Here is a 23,888-nt window from a genome sequence, read left to right on the forward strand (position 1 = left end):
CTCAATTATTAGATTGTTCTTCTCCATCCTAACCCTCACAACCTCCAGATACTGGGACAGAACCACAACAACTTCACTTTGGACCCCTGGCGGAAATGTTCAACTGGGTACCATTAGCATATTGTTGATACCGCCTTGTACATAGTCTCGTGCATATTCTTGTCACTAATTGTGGGTCAGCTCAGGAATGGGCAAAAGCAGAAGGCAAACTCATTTCATATTAGTGACATTACATTATAGCAAAGAGTCTTTAACAAAGTATTTTTTACAAAATAATGTTAAATCCTTTGTAGATACATAATATACTGATTTTTTTTTTTAAATCTTCTGTTCCTTTCCAGGATTATCCATGAAGATGGATATTCAGAAGAGGAGTGCCGACAATACAAAGCAGTGGTTTACAGCAACACCATCCAATCCATCATGGCTATAATCAAAGCCATGGGTAACCTGCAGATTGACTTTGGTGATCCTTCTAGAGCAGTTAGTTTTCTTTTTTATTTCCTTACTGTTTATTAACTTCCTCTGTGGGTATCACATTGTTCTTGTCTAAAATATTGAGGAGGTATTTATTCATCCAGTTCTGAAAAATGGTGCTTGTTTTCTGTAAACATTGCTTGCTGAATAGGGAAGGCTTGTAAATAGCTGTAACCTTAGCTAGTACAACACTAAATGAGAAGAAGAAACTAGTGACACTTGGTATCTTTTAAATATATATATATTTTACATAGATCACTTTTTCAGTTTAAAAACAATGGACTCCAGGATTTTTCTACAAAATCAACTTGGTATGCTTCTTGAGGCCTGGTGACATAAATATGATTAAGCTTTTTTGGGAGGAGGCAAGGAATTATTTAGTTTTATAGCAAGGACGTGTCTAGAATCCTAGTCACTCAGGTCAAAATGGGAACAACCACTCCCCCATCCACTCTTCTTTCTTTGGATGCCTCTGTATATAAGCTCAATCTTTTAAGCCTTACAGGAAGTAGCTCAATGAGCTGTACTTTGTCAGCTGGGGTTGCACTAAGTAAAAACCATGTTGTGCAAAGTTAGTTGTGCTGTTTGCTTCGTGATTGTGAAGTGGCTTTAGGGCCGCTTCAAACAGTGTTTTTCACTCAACTATTCCATTGAAATGGATACTGACAATATGAAAATCAGCCAACATTTTTGGACATCTAGTGCTGTTACTTGCTCAAGTTTTATAGCAGGGAGGTGGCCTCTTAAAAGATGGATTAATAACATTAATCATGCAGAAAACTGCTGTTTTTAATTTTTTTTTCTTTCCCAACACAGTGCTCAAAATGAAACTATATAGAGGAAGGAAGTTCTCTGTGCTGCTCTTTGAGTAAAAAGCTACAATCTAATGATTGGTTTTAAAAGAAACAGTAGGTTCATGTACCACATTGTTACAAACATTAAAACCACAGAGGAATGAATTGATTCAGGACTTTTTGAAAACCTATTTGAGGTGATATCAGTGCCTCTAATTTTTCCAATTACCAATTCAAAGTGTTGTGAAATAGTGATTTGGATAAAATTTTGGAAGCTGGATAGAAAGGAAGAAATTACCCATCAAAAGGGTGAAACAATTTTGTTTAGATTCAACCTTTAGGCTAGTCTTAGTATTCTAAAATACTTTGTTCGGGAGAGGAGGAGAAAAACTTGGCAGGTCTGTCCTTGGATCAGAGTGGTCTTTGTAATCAGATTATCACATAGTTCAGTCTTGATGTCTTCAGAAATGGAAGCTGGAGAGAAACTGACATAGTTAGATAGTTGCTCATTTTAGAGTTTTCCAGCTTCTGTCTTCAAAGAATGTAAGACATTTAGTGACTGGCTTCTAGCTAGGTGGTTTAAGGACTGATTACTTTTATAGAATCTTATTTTTCTTCCTTCCCTCTATCTTTCACATTTACTTTTAATCCATCCACAAAGAATTTTTATTCTGCTATCCAATGGCACTCCTAATGAAACAAGGCATCCCAAAATATACGTTTGTTTTGTACCATCAGCTAGGAATGTTCATTTGGTCGGTGCCACTTTATGGAACATTTTTTCCCCAAAATTATATTAGCCCAATTCCTCTTGCTGTCCCTCAAGATCTGGTTATGTCACCAAACCTGGGAATCACAGGGAATCGAAGACATGTCTAAATGGCTTCACTACTGAGGTGGATATTTCTCATTCTCTCTCTGCCTAGGCCAGGGTTTGTATGTTTTGCTGTTAATAGTATTTTTTAATACTGATTCTTTTATTTTTATAATGACTGTTTACATATGTCTGGTTTTATCAGGTGGTTGTACACCACCTAGAGTTGTTTTTTGTGAGATAGACAACAATACAAATTAGATTAATAATTATATAAATATTTATTTATTTCCTCAAAATTTAGCATCTTATTTGCAACCTATCCTGGTGTATCCTATTCTTTGCTCAATAGTAGAAAATTAGCACAAAATAGGATCCTTTTTGCAGCAAATATTATCTCAAAACAGTGAGAAGCTTTCCATTTTTACTAAATTATAGTCCAGATTTTGGAGAAATTGGGAAATTGCAAGGTATATAATGCTAATTTCTGAACTGAGGATACAGTTTCCTATCAATTAGGTTCCTGTCATGCAGGCAAATTTATCTGGCTTTCCTCTTACTTCCTCTTTAATCAATGACTGCAGCACAAAGCCCAAAATACTACCGTGTTTCTCCAACAATACAGCCCCCCCGAATAGGAAGACCCAGCATGTTTTCTAGGCATAAGGTGAAATTAAGCCCCTCCCCCCAAATTTAGGCCTAGTTTAAAACATGTGAAATTGGGGGGGGGGACTTGCCGTTAGGAGCACCCCGCAGGCAGCCACGCCTCGCCACCAGCCGCTTCTAACGGTCGATCATGGCGGAGCGTGGAGAGCTCCCTACCCTCGCCAAATGCCTTTGCTGCAGACCCGGGTATGGTGCTGGATGCAGGCCGGGTCAGCGGGCAGGTGGCAGCGGCGGTGTGGATGTCGGCCTCGGTGGCGGTGGGGCCTTATTTTCTGAGAAACACGGTAGGCATCAGTGGAAAATCATTTTTCTCCTAAGATCGATAATGTATAGATCACAAGGTTAGAAGGATCTTAGAAAAAGTCAATACGATGACAGAATGAAAATGAATGACAGCGCTGCTCTCTATAACAAATACAGCATAACTGAAAAACTAAGTCATCACCTCAGAGTTAATTCAGCACAATTCTTCTTAGATGCAAATTTTTTCAAGTATAAGCTTGCAACCAAACTTTATGACATCACATCACCTGTGTTCTCTGGAATTATAATGCAAGGTGGAAGTTGAAAGACAGAGGGCTTATACTGGAAATTGTTCAGAGAAGAATGAAATATCAAATTTGGGAGTATATGTTATTTTCTTTCACTAACAGATACGTATTAAAAGCCTTTCCAAATGCATTAGGACAAATTAGGAATAATATATCGGGAGAGTATTGTGATACAGACTTTCATAGCCATTTCCCAGTTATTCTATTTTCCTTTTCCTTTTTAAAAATAGTTCTGATCCTAAATGGTAGGGACTTTTCCACTCACTAAATGTTTTAGAATTAAAATACTACAGAAACCCAAGTACAGTACAGGGCTTGCTTCCTGGGAAAGAGATACATCAGTGTAGTATACTTGAATAAGCTCACTTCATTTTGTGCTAACTTGGGTTTGTTTTTTAAAATATAAATATATTGCCTGTTTTTTTAAATGATTGGAAGGAACATCTCTTTTATATTGGACAAATTTGATAAAAACAAGGATTATGCACATTCTAAACACTAATTTCTATAAGCATCTGTATATATATTGTTTTTTTTTCAAGTAATTCACTGAGAAGGAGCCATTCTGTTACAACATTACACCGCTTAGATCAAAATTATGTTTACTTTGGAGAGTTTGTAATTGTTGCAGATGATGTCTGCTTTTTTAAATAGTACAGTGACCTTCACAGTCCTGGAGTTACAACAACAACTGAGACAGCCATCATTGGGCTGTAAAGTCAAGTGATGTCACACTTTATAACCATATCACTTAATGATGGCAGTCATAATCCCATTGCGCCTGCAGGATATATTTTTTTAAAAATACAATCTAAAAATAAAAAAATATTAAAATGTAGGCATGTAGGGGCAAGAAAAAATATAAAATAAAGTTGCAAGTGAAGTGCTTCCTGTTAGAACCCTCAAATGCATATTTTCAATTTACTTTTATTTCAAATGACTTTTACAGACCTCAAGAAATTATAAAGAAAGAAAGTATAACTTCAGGAATATAAGCAAGAAGTAGAAATGTAGGCACCATTTAAACAGTTCGTTTCATAATGGTATAGAGGCATGACAATGTGAGACTTAGCACCACCAGAAATCATAAATCAAAATCTTATTGCATATTTCCAGCTGTATGTTTTACCTGAATCTATAAAAATACAAGCTTCCTGGAATAAGGATTCCCAATTTACTTCACTGGATTTCTCCAGCTTCTTAAGAGATTTTAAATTTGAATCAGACTCTGTGGGGAACAGACCCCTTTATTTTAAAAGACTGCCTTTTCTGTTTCCCTCAGAGAGGGGTTGAAGTAATTCATGGGAATATGCCTTTGTATCCCAACTTGCAGTCTGACATTCATTCATTCATTCATTCATTCATTCCGATATAAACCAATGCTTTGATGCTGAGAAAGTCGTGGTTGTCAGTTCTTTACAAGGCTTTCATATCTCTGTTTTACAGTGATTTTCTTTGGAAAAAAGTTAATGTTAATTTTAATGATTGAATGTGATTGATATATCTAGAAGGAGTATTCAGTATAACAAACATGCAGTATTTCTGCAAAAATCACTTGTCAGAGGAAAACATTTTTTTGTATCAGGAATGGGAAACCAATAGATTACCAGGTATAACTGCATCTCATCATGATTGAAAGTTAGGAGACTTATCACTAACAGTTCAGTAATCTGGTTGGCAAAGCAACCCAACTTTCTGAAGAAACTGGCTAATGTTGGTCACAAGGATAGCAAACCATTATGAGACAAATCGTTATGCTTCTCCAAAATTATTTGGAGGTGACTATTTGGAAGTTTATGAAGATGCAACAGTGAGATCTAGTAAATAATCTTTCATAGTTAGTAAAGTAAATGAATGCACAGGCTACTTCTGAACCATTTCAAGCAACCAAGAATTTATATATTTGTAAAAAAGCACTTCTCCAGTTGAGCTGTTCAGAGCATCCATTGATTGGGATGATGCTTCTGTCGCTCGTCTGATAGGCTGGGCTTTAATTGAGAGGACGCTCCTCCTCCTCCACGGGACTCCTCCCTGGGACTCCTCCCTAGCACCCCCAGTTTTTGCTCAGCCTTCGTTGATATAGGCAGCTTTCTTTCCTTTCCCTTGGCCGGAATAGCAAAAGCTTCAAAAAGAGACAGCAAAAAGGTTTGCTTTTAAACTCTAAACAACTCCTTTAGGGCTTTTAGTTTCAATGAGTCAAGCAGCTCCCTACGGCATATAACTTGAGCCAAGGGAGCTCAGCATAGCTTCAAATAATGATCTCTTGCCACCAGGATGATCGGAGGCGATAACGCCTCAGCCGCAGGGTTAACAACTCACATTTCTTAGCCCGTACCATTACGACCTTTTCAAGCTGATATGCTACAATCGCTGCCACCCACACCCGATTGGAGCAGCTCCATTTTAAAAGGATCCGAGGCTTCTCTCTCTCCCCTGGGAACACCATCTGGGGTGGGGGCATCAGCGCCCATCTGCCCCACCGCGCCTTTTTATTCAAGGGGAAACTGCAGTATCGACTCCCCACAAGGCGCTGAAGTGCTGCTGAGCTGATTTAACTCATTACGCGCCTAAAGAGATAATGGCCGGCGCCATTGCAGACTCACTAACCATGTGGTAGTGATCTGCATTTTTATTTCTGGAACTGTGAGAGGCTTTTCTTCCCCCAAGCAGGGGTCTCCTTCCTGGAACCCGGGGGAAATCACACTAATACATATATGTATGCATGCATGCATGCATGCATGCATGTATGTATGTATATAGATATTCAGATATAATTATTCTATTTTGGACCCTTATTCATTAAGGAAGAAACTGTTGGCTTATGCCCTCACAGAATTAAACAGCAGCACCACAGCAAGCACCAAGGCCCGTGTCTGCCTGTGTAGGAAGCTGTCGCAGGCCTACATCTTATTTCAACAATTCCTCCTTTCTAGGCCTATGAGGTGTTCCAAATTTGGCTAATTCAGAAATAATAATATTAATAACAAAATAATAATAACAATAATAATGGGAACAAGAATAAGAATTCAATATTCTTACATAAGATTATACAAAACTGGGGAGCATTGTTTTAGGGTTCCCTGGCCATTGCTGGTTCAGGCCCCTGGGCGTGCCAACCGCCCAACGTTTCAGCCTCATTAACAGTAAAATTTAATAAGCGGTCACAATGGCAAGCGGCAGTAGCTCAAGAGCCATGTCAAATTCTTAAAACAAATTGAAGCATTCTAAGGGTACCTCCTATGAGCAGAAAAAGACGCTAACAAGTGCCATAAGATACTAGAAGAGCACATGAAGAAGTTCATGTGGGAGGCTGAAGAAAATTCTCAAACCTCATCTCCACCAGGCCTACTTCAACTCCAGTCCCCTTCTGCAACCACTCCTGGATCTGTCTGTGTAATCCAGGTGCAGCGCAGCTGCACAAGATCAGTAGCCCATCTAGATCAGTACAAGTGACACGAAGTGCCTCTGTGGCCACATTGCTCCAATAACGGCCAGATTCTGTCAAGATGATGACTTACTGGAAAAGATCCCCACAAAGATGAGACCGTGGATGGAATTAGCAATACGCCAAGGTATCTCTGCGGGGGTGCAGCATACTGCTCTGGCCAACAACAGAGCGCTCCTTCCGATTGGAATTCCCTATAACTCCGGTCACTAAGCAGGAGAGTGCATCCTTACCCTCAGGTATCTCTCCACAGGAGATTCTGTAGTTCCAGAGATACCCCCGCAAGGTATATAGAAGGAACAAGGGCTATTGATCGGGTGGAGCCAGAGGACTCCGAGTTCTCCTGCTCAAATTCTCAAATTCTAGTTAGATTCGCATCGGCTCACAATAAGGGGTGACGGTTGATGCTATATCTTGATGACTAGAACAACGCCGGCATCATTTTGTTTATAAGAATTCCATGGCATTATCTGTTGAGAGGCCACTTCCCCTCACAAGGATCTCTCCGTGAGGGTCCAGAGGACATTTACACCGATTGCGGACATCTTTCTGAGGTTGACTATTGGGCTTCCTTTTTAAGTTGGCAGCCCTCACAGAATATAGCAACACAGTAACAGCGAGTGCCAAGGCCTGTGTCCACCTGGGCAGGAAGCCATTGAGGGCCAGTGACTGCAGGATCACCCTTATTGCAATACAGGTCCTGAAAGGTGTTCTCTATTTGGCTTCACAATTTGATTCCATATTCAGTCATCTAATTATGAGTTTGGTAACACAACAATTTATATTCGTAGCTGTGCACAGATATAACAAAAATATTATCAATAATAACATAATATTAATGATATCAATATTAATATGAATAATAACATAATAATAACAAATTGAATTTACCCAAAAAAGTGGGGGAGCAAATATCAGGAGGATTCTCTGCCTCTGTTTACATCAGGCCTCTGGACCAGTCAACGGTCCATTAATATCGCATACATATATAGATATATAGATATAGATAATCTCGCCTCGTGGGCTTTAGGTCAGAATCTTCAAGGGCAACCAAAAATACCCCCAGAGGACAATGAATCAATTAAAAGTAGGTCAAAACGTCCTAGAGAGACCTCTAAGGCAACAAAGGATGCCAAGAGATGCCAAAATGCGTTAGATAAGCATATTTTTTTTAAAAAAAATGCATGAGGGAGGTTGAACAGAAGTCTCTGTCCTCTTCCCCAGACAGGCCGGTCCCAGTTCCAGAGTGCTTGCTTCGGCAGCACATATACTAAAATTGGAATGATACAGAGAAGATTAGCATGGCCCCTGCGCAAGGATGACATGCAAATTTATGAAGCATTCCATATTTCACCTTGCCTCCATCCCTGGATCTCTCAACGCCATCCAGGAGAGCCTCAGAGGGACCGGTTCAACCCAGGCCTTCAGCAATGCTACTTGCCTGACAGACAGTTGTGGGACCATGCCAGAATACCTCCTCCCAGAGGATATCCCTGACAAATTGAAGGCCTGGAGGGACATGGCGACTTGAAGGGGCATCGCAGCCGGGGTACAGTTGATGGCTAGGCAGCCTCCACAATCTGACCTCGATTCTCACTCGATTTAGTTACTATGCAGAACAGACCTTCATTACCAGCAGGTACCTCCTTCAGAGGAGTATTATATAATCCAGTTACACATTCACATGATGCACAGGATAAGGGAGAACTGGAGACCAGATGGAACAGGTTGAGGAAGGGTCTATTCACGACAGTGACCAAAATCTGTCAGAGGTGGATCCCCTAAAAAAAAGGGGACATGTCAGACATTGAAGGCATTAAGCCAGACCACCGACCTTCGGGTCTGTTTCGCCCTCAGAATTTTTTCAAGTCTCTGTTGTTTCAAGAAAAAAAAAACTACTGCCCGCCTTGATATTCCATTCCCCTCAGCCCAACAATCGTAACTGTAAGGGGGGTCAGACGATTTAATCTTCTCCCAACCAATAATGTAAGAGGAAGTCATAACTGTCCCACAGAGGTTCTTGGACCTCGTCCAGAAACAAGGGGTCTCTTACAGGATATGATAGAAAAAATTTAATTTGATTTTCTGATTCTGCTAAATTTCTCATCATGATAGTAGATAAAACAATAATGGCAATTATCATCCTCCTCTGCAATTCCAACTGAAGCAGAAGAGGCTCTCAAGTTAAAGAATATATAGGGTCAAGTTGTCTCCATGTAGGGCATGTCAATCTGATGTGGGGGCCATAAGAGAGGCATAGGCCGCATCCCTTTTTTTTTACTAGATCGTCTCTCAGGTAGCTCCACCATCTGAGGGAGATTATCTCAAATTCCAACATCAGGGTGCACAAGGACGCCGCAAAACTCTATTAAATTATCTGCTCGAGCCAGGACATCTCAGGTTACTCCTCGCCTACTGCTAGGGCTCAGACATTGGCAAGCAGATATCACACAACTAATGGAAGCTTGCTTCCTTCCCAATATAGGGAGATAATTTGGTTGGTGGTGCCCCTGACCCATCTTTGATAGAGACTAGAAGCAGAAAATAAGTTCCTCTCTTTTCATAGACCCCAAAATAGTCCTTCCCAGCTATTTGGAGGGTTCCTTCGTTCCCTCTACCAGGGACTTTTCTTTCCAGACTTCCAGGGACTGGACGCATGAATCACCAACAGTCGGATAGTTTCCAATCTGGAGATAGATACTGAAGGGGAGGGCAGACCAAAAGAATCTCTTGAGGAACATGAAATAGAGGTCTCCGAGGCACAACATAGACCTCACGACTGTGCCCCTATTGGTGGAAGGCTCAAGCCTTTCATGGACAGATGGGATGCCTCTACCTCTGTTTCCTGGGTTAGAGATATCAGATGATTAGGCCTGGCTATAGAATTTCCATCCTCTCCCTGGAACCTTTGCATTACTTGTCCTCTCTCCGGGGGATCCTGTTAAAGGGAGCATGATAGAGACAGCTATTGTCCATTTATTGGAGATCCAGGCAACTGACCTGTGGCACCGGCTCAGCAGGGGCAATTTTAGTTTTAAAATGACTTAATCGGTCCCTAGTTTATAGGAGGCTTAAGATGAGTATACTGAACTCCATACTTTTGAACTTCAGAAGGGGTGACTTTCTACCCTCCATTGACTTAATGGAGGCCTATCCCCACATTCCAATTAGATCCTCACATAGCAAACCTCTTAGTTTTTGTTATAATACTCAATGTTTTGAATACGTTGCACTGTCCTTTGGGTTGTCATCTGCCCAAGATTCTTACGAAGGTTCTGATGGCTCTGGCTGTCCATCTCAGGGGAACACCTGTTAGACGGCAGTGTTATTTAAATGACATTTCATTGTTATCTTGTTCATATAAACAGGCAAAGGAGAGGCCTTAGCATCGGTCATCACCCAGAGAGACTTGCAGACCATTTCTCATCACCCACGCGTATGCAGTTTCTTGCGTGGGGCTACAATCTTACGGCCTCCTATAATGCATTGATATCACACGTGGGATCTCAACAAGGTCCTTACCGCACTCAAGAAAACTCCCTTTGAGCCCATGTAGACCACGAGTCTCCATTCCTAACGTACAAGGTGGTTCTCTTGGTTGCCATTACATCGGCCAGTTATATCTTGGGTCTAGTAGCCTTGTCAGTTAGACAGGAGCTCTGTATTCTTCACAGAGACAGAGTGGTCCTTAGTCCAGATCCATCTTTCAACCATAGATAAATTTGGATTTCCACAGACCATAGGAACTGATACTCCTGTACGTTTGTCTGAAACCGACATAAAATCTGGCCACAATGCCACAATCTAGATGTAAGGCGAGCTTTCTGCATATATTTCAACTGCACAATGTGTGTTAGGAAACGAAGGTTCTCTTTGTTTCTTTTCAACCACCCACCATTGGGTGCAAGACCTCTTCCTCAATGACCAGTAAGTGGCTGAGAGCACAATTCCCAAGTCCTACGAGACACAGTCTCTTCCTGTACCCAGGGGCATCACTGCTCATTCGACCTGGAGCGCTGCAATGTTGACAACATGGGCTACAAGCGCCAATAGAGGAAGTTTACAAGGCAACAACATGGGCCTCACCATCGCCTTTTATTTAGAAACTATTAGAATGATGCCTTTGCCAAAGGCTGCCTTTGACAGGAGAGTGTTACAAAGGGTCCATCGGGACCAAGAAAAAGGGGAATCCTAACCAAACAGAAGCCCTCCCGTAGGACATGCCAAGCTTTGATATGTCCCAATCAATGGATGCTCTGAACAGCTCATCTGGAGAAGGGGCGTTGGTACTTACCTGACACTTCCTTTCTCTGTGAGCTGTGAAGAGCATCCATCCCCACCCTTATTCGTCTGGTGGGATGCTATTCTGGCCAAATATTAGAAAGGGTGAAGGAGAAGAAATATTTCATCACTTTGCCAAAACTGGGGACGCTAGGGAGGAGTCCCGTGGAGGAGGAGGAGCGTCCTCTCAATTAAAGCCCAGCCTATCAGACGAGCGAGAGAAGCATCATCCCAATCAATGGATACTCTGTTATCTGTAAGAACAAGTGTAAATTAGCTTACCAGTGCCAACGACATAAGTCCATGTACATCCATTTTTTCCCCTACTATATCAAGATTATCTGCTCTGCATTGTCTAAATTTAAAGTTTTCTTCTCCATACTAACATCCTCCCAAAGTGGCATACTATATTTCCCATTTCCTCCAGTTTACATAGCCAATGAATTTGGTTATTCCAAATTGGGAAGTCACTCCTGCCCTAGTATGAAAATTAATTCCTTCCTTATCATGTTCTTCAGCGTGATCAGATCCTTTATTAGGTTTGCTTCTTATTTCAATTAAAATAGCATCCAGAGTATTAAAAAGTAAAAAAAAAAAGTTATACAGTAATTGAAACGCAAATCTCATTAATTAAAAATTCCATGATACTGAAAAAGAACACCTTCTAGATCATAATTTTAAAAAGTCTAACATTTATCTGAACCAGAATGCTTTTTCATAGTTAAAATAAGGGTCATTAGATACATCTACACTGTCTCCCGCTCCTCTTCTTAGGGAGTTCCAAAGCCTTGGTAGCAACTGCCAAGTAGACTTTCCATTTGGTATTATGTCAATATCAAATCAGCCTCTTTCAGAGCAATTCTGTATAATCCTGAAGGTGCTTTCCAAAAAGGCCACTGGGCTTTCTTGATTTTTCTTGAAAATGTTTCACTTCTCATCCAAGAAGTTTTTCCAGTTCCAACTAACTGGTGGGGAATGAAAAAGATTTAATATACAAATAAGTCCTTTCCATTCCCCATCAGTTAGCTAGAACTGAAGAAAGTTCTTGGGTGAGAAGTGAAACATCTTCAAGAAAAATCAAGGAAGTCCAGTGGCCTTTTTGGAAAGTACCTCAAGGATAGTCATGACCTGGATGACTGAGAACCTGCATAGACAATAGGGCTTTAGTCTCTTACTACTGGAAGTCTTGACTTATGACCACAATTGAGCTCAAAATTGAGACAGTTAAATTAGTTAAGTGAGTTTTGAGCCATTTTATGACCTTTCTTACCACAGTTAAGTGAATCACTGAAGTTGTTAAGTTAGTAACCCAGTCATTAAGTGAATCTGGCTTCCGCATTGACTTTGCTTGTCAGAAAGTCGCAAAAAGTGATTACATGACCCCAGGACACAGCAACTGTCATAAATATGAACAAGTTGCCAAGCAGCTGAATTTTGATCACATGACCATGGGGACGCTAGGTTGTAACTTTGAAAAATGGCCTTAAGAGACTTTATTCAGTGCCATTGTCACTTTGAACGGTCACTAAATGAACTGTTGTAAGTCGAGGACTACCTGTATATAAACATTTTCACACCGTTATCGGATTGAACTCCTTGCCAGGTTTCATATCACTGGAATTCTTTCTGTAACACACTCCCAAATACTATTCAGGATTGACCTTGCTCAATTTCAGGATTCAGCTGTCAACTGTTGCCCATAAAAGTTATCAGGCATAGACTTCTTCGTGATATGCATTTATAAATGGCATTTTATTTCCTTTGCAAAACATGCTTCACTTTGGGAAGAATTTTTTGTGAGTTTAGAGAGGATAAGGGCAAAATGTGAACTTCAGTGTAATGTGACGGTTGCTCCCTCCCCTGCCCCATAGCTAATAACATGGTCCTAAATGTCTCAAATTTACTTTCCCTGCAGGATGATGCTCGCCAGTTGTTTGCACTCTCTTGCACTGCAGAGGAGCAGGGAATCATGCCAGAGGACTTATCCAATGTGATTCGGAGGCTGTGGTCAGACAATGGAGTCCAGGCCTGCTTTAATCGAGCCCGGGAGTATCAGCTGAATGACTCTGCAGCTTAGTGAGCAAATTTTCTTTGAAAACTTTTTACTTTGTGGCAATATATTTTGAGCTTTAAATAATAATTGAGTAATGCCAACTGACTACACATTCAGAAAATTAGTCTGATATGATGATATCAAAAGCTGGCAGACTTTGGTAACCAAGTATCAGTCAGTCAGTGCCAAACTAAACATGATAGAGCTTTGCATGTTCAGTTTTCCCCAGTAGTAAAGAAAAAAGAAAAAAAAGAAAGAAGTGGGTATACTTGGATAGTATGTGTGTACTGGGCTACTGAACTTCCTTCAAGTATTCTATCCTCCTCAAATAATCTGTTTCTTGTAGCAGCTTTTCACCCTGTAAATCTACATTAATTTTGCAGGATACTGCAACACAATAACTATATTCTGGATGTGTTGATTATTTCAAGTATTTCTGGCCCACCATTTTAGGACAACATCTTAAAAGAGATGACACTGTCTGTATAAACAATATAACCCAAAAGTATCATTTCATAGTTAAAAAAAAACCCCAAAGAACTTTATAGTGTTTGTATAATATATACATTCTTGATAAAATGCAGAGCAAAAAGACAGAAATGAGTTTGGGCTGTTCCATAGTTTCACACCGGATAACAATTTACCTTTGTTTCTTCCTCTCCTGGGATCTAACATCTGTCATGCTGTCATATTGTCTCAACTATTTTTGGTATAAAAACTGCAAGAGCAGCCTCCTGAGCTTGCTGTTTCTTCCATTGCCTTTCCTCATTCATTTGATTAAATTGTGTCTAAAATGTATTTTAGATTATAAGCCCTAGGAGCATATGATTGGTCTTTGCAAAGTCATTCTGGGATTCCTTCCAAATAAAGAGGGGGCAAAAATATTTTAAATAAATAAAATGCTATTTTTGTAACAGCTGTGGTTTTTAAAATTATCTTCAAAAGCATTGCCAGTGAAATGTATTTACAACAGTTTAGTCTGGACGTGGTTCAGTAGTTTAGTTTGGGCTGAGATGCTAAACAGAATCAGACATAACCAGAACTTAGATGGGATACCTGAGGGGAGTTTCAGGGCTGTAGAATGGGAAGTAAAACATCCTGGAAGAAGACAATATGAAAGACACTTCTATATTGCTGGCAAGAAGCTTTTATCACCAGAAGCTAAGAGTGAAATGAAGATGTTTATTTATTTATTAAATGTGTTGGCTGCCTATCTTACCACAGGGTAATGCTGGGCAGCTACTAATGTTAGCCTTTAGTCTAGTTCAGTGATCCCCAACCTTTTTGACGCCGCGGCCCGGTACCGGCATCAGCTGGGCGCCGCGACCCGGTACCGGCATCAACTGGGCGCCACCATCTTTTTTGACGAAAAAGTGCTTCCGGTGACCTCACCGGAAGCACTTTTTCGTCAAAAAGATGGCGGCGCTAGCGCTCGGTGAGCTTTTTCGGGTAGAAATGGCTTTCTACCGGAAAAGCTCACCGAAGCTTGAGCGCCATCTTTTTGATGAAAAAGTACTTCCGGTGAGCTTTCTACCTGGAAAAGCTCACCGGAAGCACTTTTTACCAAAAAAGATCGCGGCGCCCAGCAACCAGCGGCCCGGTAAGACTTGTTCCGCGGACGGTACCGGTCCGCGGACTGGCGGTTGGGGACCCCTGGTCTAGTTGTAATCAATACAAACACAATACCTTATTTTTAAATAGGTTGCAGTTGTTGCACAAATTTAAATCAAGAAGGCCTTTGCAGTCTCTGCTGCCACCACTTTTCAATGCATAATCTAGAAGAATTCATGAATCCTCAACTTACAGCCACAATTGGGACTGGAATTTCCATTGTTAAACAATGTGGTCATTAAGTCATATCAGCATGACCATTTTATTATGGTTGTTAAGCAAATCATTACAGTTATTAAGCAGATCAGGTTGTCTTTAACTGAATCACATGATCATTAAGGAAATCCAGTTTCCCCAACTGACTTTGTCGGAAGCTGGCTGGAAAGGTTGCAAATCACAATCATGTAATCGCAAGATGCTGCAAAATGTGAGCCGATTTCCAAAGATCCAGATTTGCAATAATGTAATTGTAGGGAGTAGTTCGATGGTTGTAACTTTGAGGAAGGGTCATAAGTCACTTTTCCCAAGGTTGCAGTAACTTTGAACCTTCCAGCCTTAAAGGATTGGAAATCAAAGGTTCATTTCACAATGAGAGTCATTTTTATTTATATATGACTAGAAAGACAAGCAGGGGTGGGATTCTACCAGTTCACACCTATTCACTAGAATGGGTTAACATTCTAAGCAGTTCGGAGAACCGGTTGTTAGAAGAAATTACTGGCCTAATCCTGTAAGGAAGGCAGGAAGGAAACATTCTGGTGTTGCTTACAGAAACTGCCTCTCCGTTAACCCTTATTACATTCTTGGCAGAACTAGACTTCCTGTCTCAGGAACTTCTCTGGAGTTTTTCCCCCCTCCTTTGCTGGTACTTTGCTTGTGTGGAGTGACCATTCAAAGTTACAATGGCACTGAAAAAAGTGACTTATGACCATTTTTCACACTAATGACTATTGCAGCATTCCCACAGTCACGAGAGGCCAGGCGAGGAGATGCGTGCCTCGTTGCGAGTAATGTTGAATTGGCCATGCCCAGCCATTCACATTACCACCAAGCCATGCCCACCAACTAAGCTATGCCCACAGAACCGGTTGTTCAAAATATTGAATCCCACCCCTGAAGACAAGCCTGTCTTCAGAGAAAGAAGCTGAAAGATTACTCCTTCTAGGTGCATCCAGCTGAAAAGATGAGCTGGTTGCCAAGTGCCAAAATGTAGGGGGGAGGAGCACTGTTAGAACTCTTGAATTGGGTTTTAAGTAGCTTTGGGGTGGGGGCTGCCCCTCAGTAACTTTGAACAGTTGCTAAGCAACAGATAGTTAAGTGAGGACTAAACTGTAGAGCAAAGAAATATATAATTGGTGAAACTCATTAATCTGATTTTAGAAGTCGCATATTAATGTGATAGGTTTGATTTTTAAGGTACTTAACTAGCTGTGTATGTATGTATGTGTGTGAGAGGGAGAAATTTGAAGAATGTGATACAGAATGCTTACAAAGAATATATGCAAAGATTGTACACATACACATGCAAATACGGTATATATTTAATGCTTGTTCTTTCCTCTGTACTGTTAAAATACATCTAATAAAAATTCTGCAAGGGAGACAGCTTTTTTTTTTCCCCGCAAAGGTTCAATTTCTGTAGCAATGGTTTGTAAAAAGTTTTATAGTGCTTGGCTTGGTCTTTCACATTTTTCTCTTTTTATTTCACCTGACAAATGACAGAGCAACAGGAGGCCTGTTTGGTTAATGAGATGGTCTAAAAATGGGAAAGCTGCCTAGGTTGAAGTATCCATGCAACTAAACTGGATTCAGTGATTAGGCAGAATTAGTGTGAACAGGAAATGTCAGACAAGAAGCCAGAACTAATAAACAGACTTGGAAAAATAATGTGGTTCTGTATAATATCACAACTCTGGCTTCAGAAGTGGCAATATTGGAGAAAAGACAAATGGGTAAGAAATAAATAGACAAAGATACAGATGAAACAGATATAGATAATGAGTTTCATGTAGGGAACATCTTCTAAGTACTATGAATCCCTGATCAGAAACCAATAAATAGAAAGGTGATGTATACATTGAATAATGTATTTAAAAAATGTTATTCCATGATACTTGAAAGAGTTAATATGCTGAAATCATATATCTGCTTACTTTTGTACTTAACTTAGAAGAAAGAACCATTTAATTCAGTGAAACTGGAGTCTTGAGTAGTATACTGTATGATTCTAGAGTTATTGATATTTACTATGAATATGTTAACCTATATCAAGATAGATTTGTACAGCTAAAAATCCTAGGGAATAAATTGTAACTATTTCCATTGAAAAGGCTACTAGGAAATAATAAGCAGCATTTATTTTGTTTAATATTTGATGTATTAAACTAGGATAAGTATGTAGAATATGGGGAAAAAATGAGTTGTGCAATAAGTATTTGCATTCTTGTGCATGTTATTAGGAGATAGTATTGTAATTAGGAGTGGAAAAATCAGATACTTTATAATTACTGTAGTCCTCCATGTTGATTGGACAGATCAGAGTTATGTTTTAGTAACATCTGGATGGCCATAGGTACCTTATCACTGTTATAGATATTATAGCAAATATATTTCAACTTGTAGATATCCATTTTTATGTTATGTTCTAAATTTTGATTCCTGCTATGGTCTGCAATCACCATTGTGGTCTCTGAGGTGTGTGTGTGTGTGTGTGTATGTATGTATGTATGTATGTATGTATGTATGTACAGTATGTATGTATATTTATATACCACACAAATAGTGAGATAAATCTGAGAAGCTTGCAATCCTGCCATATATAAATAAGATTAAACCATAAAAACAGTCAAACAATGAATAGTATTACATAATAAAATATTCCTATACTGAAGAAGAAGAATATACCCATAAAATGTGTATTTTTACACGGAAAAAAAAATCCTCTTAAACCCTTTTTCACTTAAAGGCCTGTTGAAATAATCTGGTTTTAATTGTTTTCCTAAACTTCAGTAATATTGCAGCAAACTGAATCTCTGGGAAGATGCTCTAGGAAGAAGAGAGACAGAAAAAAATTGAGACAGCATATGAGTTGCATCCTTGTGTAAAGGTTCACAACCTTGTAGAGATTGTGTGTGTGTGTGTGTTTGTATACACACACACACACACACACACACACACTCACATGGCTGCCTTGCTCAATAACCATAATCTTAGCTCTTCCTATTTGTAGTTGTTAAATGATCACACAGCAGTGCCTTGGGGCTAGGGAGGCCCAGCATGTGGAAACCTGCCGTGATCTGGAAAGCACAGCCAAATAGGCCCAATGGTACAGAAGCCTCCTCCCCCTTCCCCTCATTTCCTAAAGATCTCAGCTGGCCAGGCCCACCGGTAAATGGAAACCTGTTGTGTACTGGAAGGCATTGGCTAGCTGTGTCTGCATCCAGTGATCGGTGCACAAACTTCCTGCTTTCCCCTATCACTCCCAAGAAGCCTGGCCTCTCCCCCCCTCCCAATCATAGAAAGCTTCAGCCAGAGGTGGTATTTAGCAGGTTCTGACCAGTTCTGGAGAACCGGTAGCAGAAATTTTGAGTAGTTCGGAGAACCAGTAAATCCCACCTCTGACTGGAGATTTTACAGTATCCTTCCCCTGCCACATCCACCAAGCCACGCTCACAGAACCTGGAGTAAAAAAAAAATGAATCCCACCACTGGCTTCAGCTGGCTAGGCCCAGATTCAGGAGACTCTTGGGGAGGCAGGCAGAAAAATACAGGTTTCTCAGGAGGGGGAGGCAGGAAGCCTGCATGCCACTGGGCCTACCCAGGAGGCCCACTCTTATTTGCCTAAAACCCTTGACTTTCTCTAGCCTCCCCCCCCCCTCTTTCTATTTCCATTTGGGAGATTGGATTATTTTCCTTTTCAATCCTGCAGTTTTATTTCATCATGTATGTATATAGTTTATATGTGCATATATGGGGTGGGGGAAGGAAATTCAAGTCAATAGTGTAGTTGGAGAAAACCCCATTTTATTACCTTTTTTTTTAAATTGCTGCAGTAACAACATACAGTATTCATTCAAACTGGATCAAAGTCATACATTTAAAAAAAGCAATCTGAAATTTGTTTCATGCTTCAGAACACTATAGCAGTTTCCTAGGAGAGGTTTATTGTGGTAGTGTCTCCACTACAAGTCTTTAATTTTCCATCTTAACAACCTTTTTCTATTTTTTATGTTTGGAAAAACAGCTTAATGAATGTAATGGCATGGGCAGCTTTATTAGAGCACTAAAATGTTCTTAAACTTTTTCTGAAAACATTAATTAGATGACTTGAATGTTTGGATAAAGTTAGGAAGCATTTAAGTTCTTGTTGATTGTCTTTCAAGTTTATTTTCTCATTTTTGAAAAACAGTATGAACATGTTTAAGAAAATACATCAATTATTATTGCTGCATTCTGTTAGAATATCATACTGTTCACCTCCTTTAAGCCAAGCTAAACAAGCAATATAGTATAATTATTATTACATTGGATCCAAGTTTTTCTAGAGAATGTATGGTTTGGCTTCCAAAAATTTTTCTTAAGCAGCTATTATAATAGTTTGAAACTGTAATTCATAGCTAATGAAGTTATATGGACATTGACTTCAGGTTCAAACGTTTTTAGTTATAATTTAGGTCCTTTGAAATCATTACCATTCTAAATATTTCTGTGTATGTTATCTTTGGAAGTTATAGTTTTTATGTTTTAGATATATGTTTCTTCCATTTCCCTATTAATTCAAAATAAAATACTCAACTTATCTTTTTTTAAAAAGCAGAAAGAGTTTGCCAAATCTTGCAAGATTGTGATGCTGCCTCTAGAATTTGCAAGGAAATTGCTGAAAGCTTGCATGATTTAGGGAATGTAGAATGACTTGGATCATTGCACCTGAATTTTGACTTAAAAATGAGACACCCAGCAACAGTTGCAAAGACTTGTTTATCTGCCTTTGTATTCCTTGTTTGGCAGCACAAATGAACTTTGCCAGAACAGCTGCTTGGCTGTTCTTGAATGATCTTTTTATTCTATTGCAAAATTATTACATTGTTACAATACAGTTTACTGAAAGGTTATATACTACTAATTCTTAAGTCTTTATGGTGACTTAGAGTAAACAAATCTTTGGATGTTGATTTCCACTCTTCCCCCTCCCTTTTGTACCTGTGTCTCTGTGTGTTTATTATTAGACAGGCATGTTATAATAATATCCGAAGCATATGTTTTTTTAAGGTAAAAGATAGTTTCACACCATACACAGACACACACACAAAACCTACAGAACTAACAGTTTTTCTTTGTTAAATTTAATTGGGTGAAATGAAATGAAGAGAAGTGTGTGTGTGTGTGTGTGTGTGTATGAATTTATTTACAACATTTTTAAACAGCCAATTTCCTTCATGGAATCAAGCTTCTTAAGCTTGCAGACCTGTTATTTGAAGAGAGTATTTCACAGTGGAATTCCAGCTGCTGTGAATAAGCTTTCCATTAGAGAAACCTTCCATTAGAGCACCTTTAGGGAAGAAGAGCCTTTAATGTCCTTGAATTTCTACATGTGTCAGCCAATGAGTGCACATTCCCTCTTGATTTAATTATACAATAGTTTTCATTGCATAGATGGAAAACTGGTAGTGAGAAAAGGCATAGTAGTGTTGTTCATCCTGAACAGCAACTTTATTTTTTCCATAATGCAACCTCACAGTGAGATAAGTAGCAAAATAAATAGCTGTTTGTTGTTTGTTTGTTTGTTTATTTATTTTGCCACCTATCTTGCTGTGAGACTGCATTATGGAAAAAATAAAAATGCTGCTCAGGATGAACAACACTATTATGCATTTCTCACTAGCTAGCAGAAACTTCCTATTGACCTCTGCTTAAAGATACAAATTTGCTGGTTGCCATGGGATTTACCTGTTCTGCAGAAAAAAAAATGGTTTTTTCTCCATAGTTTAAATTCTCAAGTTTATATACTCTGCACCTTGAAGAACTTTATTTGGCAGTCAATCATGTTTCTCAACAATTTTCATTGCAAAAGTATCTGTGTAGGGCACATAAATGTTGCTAGCCAGTCATTTGCTAAATAAAAAGGATGAAAGAATGGTGAAGGCAAAAAAGAGAGAGACACACACAAATACACTTTATTGCTCATTCATTGCTATCCTGCCACATGCAGGCTGTGGCACAAAAGATGTAATTTAATGTCCCACTGAGATTTTTGGATGTACAGGGTTCCCAAGTAGGAAGTGGAAATATCATTCCCTGTACAACTTTGGTTCTATTAAAAAAAATCAATATCTTAGTTTGATGCTGTGCTGATCATTTTGGTTGTGGCTTTCCAAATCTCCCGCTTGGAAATCATTTGTTCTTGCATGACTTGTTTTGTAATCATTAGAAAGTGGTTACAGTTTTCCTTTAATAATTGCATCTCCGTATATCTATGCCTATAGCCTGTGCTTGTTTTTTTCCCTTTTCCCACCACTTAGAGATGATCAGATGTTATCTTTTTTTAAAAAAAGATAGCTAGTATTTTTTTTTCTGGTTCTTGTGTGCTGACATGAATGTTCAGAGCTTTGCAAACAAATAAAAGATTTCTGCTCTAAGGAGTTTGCTATCTAAGTCAAGTTTCACCACTTTGATTCTCTGTAGATGTGCTGGATTACATCCCACAAATATTTTTGATTACATCACACAATTCCCTCACATTCATCCAACATAGATGGGAGATGGGGAGTTATAATCAAATATGCAGAAGTGTGTGTGGGTAGTGTGTCTCTATAAGGTTTAATTATTTATCTTGTACATTTTGGCTATGCTAATGCTATAAGCTGCAAAAGATACAGCTAATAAAAACACTGAGCCTCTTTATTATATCTAGACTTGTTTGCTTCTAGTTTGAAGAAGCTGTTCAGAGATTACTTAGTGTCTTTTATCTTTGCCTATCATGCTGGTTTGAAGCATTTTATGATTTGCAAAGTAACATGAAGCAATATTTAATACAAGCAGTCTTGTGACTCTTAACAAATGTTCAGTGTATGCTATTAGTCAGGAAGAACTAATAGAATGTAACTAATAGAATGTGTTGGAGCATGCCTTCTAGTGTTGTCTAGTCTTCATCTAGTCTAATTTTCTACCCTGTTCCTCATGTCTTCTGGCCCCTTATCACTTTGGTTGCTATATTCTGGATGTCTTCCGGTTTGATGATTTTCTTCTTAACATACCATGCCCAGAATCAGATGCAATGTTCTAGATGACTAGATGACAATATTCTAATGTGACCAATGCAAAATGAAGTATGGTAATTTGATCTTAACACTATATGCTATTGTTTTAGCTTACAAATACATTTATAATTTGTTTTGCAACTAACACGTTCAGTTTGTGATCCACCAAGGCATCCACTACTGCTCCGGATGATGCTTCCACAAATCCTACATGCCCTCTCCTTGTTCAGCGGCTGCATTCCATTCCAATCACAAAGTCATATAGCGAAATGGTCACTAACTGGATACAACATGGATTTCTCCTGCCTCAGTATAGGACTTTACATTTGACCATTAGACCAAATTCATATTGCTGGGTTTTTCCCAGTATTACATTTTGTCAAGATCTTACTGAACCCTTGATATTATCTGCTAAGCTATTTGCTCTCTCTCTTATCACTGGGTAATTTAAAAAATTGATACTCATATTTTCTAACTGAGATTCAAATAATAAATCCTTTGTGCAATGCAAGACCTAGGACTGAGTCTGTGGTATACCTTTTGACATTTCCCTCCATTTCATTGGGTATGTAGTTCAACTGGCAGTGCATTTATGTAATAGCATAGTTCAGTTCATATTTTGTAAGCTTTTCTAGTAGAATCTATCAAATGCTTTGAGTTAATAGAAGTTCCTCTCCTTTCTTTTAACATGAATGGCCATATTAATAATTTTAATTGTAGTAGTCACCATAATAAGCAAATGGAATTTTTCATCCATTGTCTCTTGTCCTTTCCATGTTAAATAACAATATAAGAAAGATGCTATAGTTTCTTCGGGATTTTAGCCATGTTGCAACCTGCTTAAAATATAATTACTAATAAGATATCAATTAATGAACTACAGGATATATTAATAACATAATATTGACATTGTTCATGCTAAGACTTGTTGGTTTCTGTTGTAAGTGATCAGCGCTGTTTTTTTTATAGAGAGTTTTGTTTGGATTGTTAAACCCATCGTTGCCTAGGCTTTCAAAACGAGGAGAAAAGCTAGAACTGAAGAAGTCTCAAAAAGAGAATAGAATGGCAACATTTACAAGCCAAGAATGTTAGGTTTCTGTACTGCTGTGTATGCAGATGACTCACTGCAGAGTACAACAGTGATCCTGCCAGAGAAAGCCAATTTGGACAGTATGGTGCAGAGTGTACAAACATACAAAGCTTTTAGAGCATGCTGAGGAAAACAGAACATCTGTAATTAGAGAGGATTATTTAATATGGATGGTATAATTGTACTCAATAATAGTTATGAAAGACTATAATGCTTTAAATGCCTATTACATTTCATAGATTTTTATCTATATTTCTGACCAAAAGCTCTTGATCAAATGCATTAATAAACTGAAAACAAAACATATGTTTTATTAAAGGCTTACTTCTGCATTATATAAGATAATTTTCTCCAATGTGGTACCATATAGATGTATTGCAACTTCTGGCTTTCTGCTCCCACAATTCTCAGCATTAGCATAGGAGAGACTAATGTAACAAACACATCTTATATATATCTATATAAACTAGAATAACAGTAACCAAAAATGTAATTAATGTCTCAAAAGTTGATCAGTCTTATGGAAAATTTCTGATGGACGGTCGAGAAAGAATAATAATTAAGTACAAATATATCTTCAAATACATTGTTATTATCTGCTTTTTGTTAGAGGAAGAATTTGGACCACAGACTTGGTAGAGTGTTTTACTTCTATCTTCTTTTAACCAAAAATGACTTAGGACCAACATGTGAGCTGGCCAGAAATCTTCTGTTATAAAATGATAATATATAATAAAATAATTTGGGCAATAATAGAATGAGAATTGGAAAGCATTAAAATTGCTTAATTTATGTTCAATTTTGAGGCAATGGAAATAAATTTATTGGGATAATATAAAAAAACATTTCT

General features: G+C 38.7%; 1 protein-coding gene and 1 non-coding gene across 2 annotated transcripts in view; both read left to right on the forward strand.

The window, feature by feature from the left end:
- GNAI2 (G protein subunit alpha i2) overlaps positions 1-23,888 on the forward strand; it is a 103,332-nt gene that overhangs the window by 54,439 nt on the left and 25,005 nt on the right. The window contains exons 3-4 of the mRNA XM_026673298.2: positions 342-483; positions 12,944-13,104. Of these exons, the coding sequence (XP_026529083.1) occupies positions 342-483; positions 12,944-13,104 (303 nt within the window). The remainder of the gene's footprint in view (positions 1-341; positions 484-12,943; positions 13,105-23,888) is intronic.
- LOC113415830 (U6 spliceosomal RNA) lies at positions 7,994-8,100 on the forward strand. The gene has a single exon (XR_003371363.1). It is a non-coding gene; the product is annotated as a U6 spliceosomal RNA (small nuclear RNA).

The sequence above is a fragment of the Notechis scutatus genome, chromosome 2 (genome assembly GCF_049901735.1).
Source record: "Notechis scutatus isolate UNSWTSFEM ecotype Mainland chromosome 2, rNotScu1.2, whole genome shotgun sequence".
NCBI lineage: Eukaryota > Metazoa > Chordata > Lepidosauria > Squamata > Elapidae > Notechis > Notechis scutatus.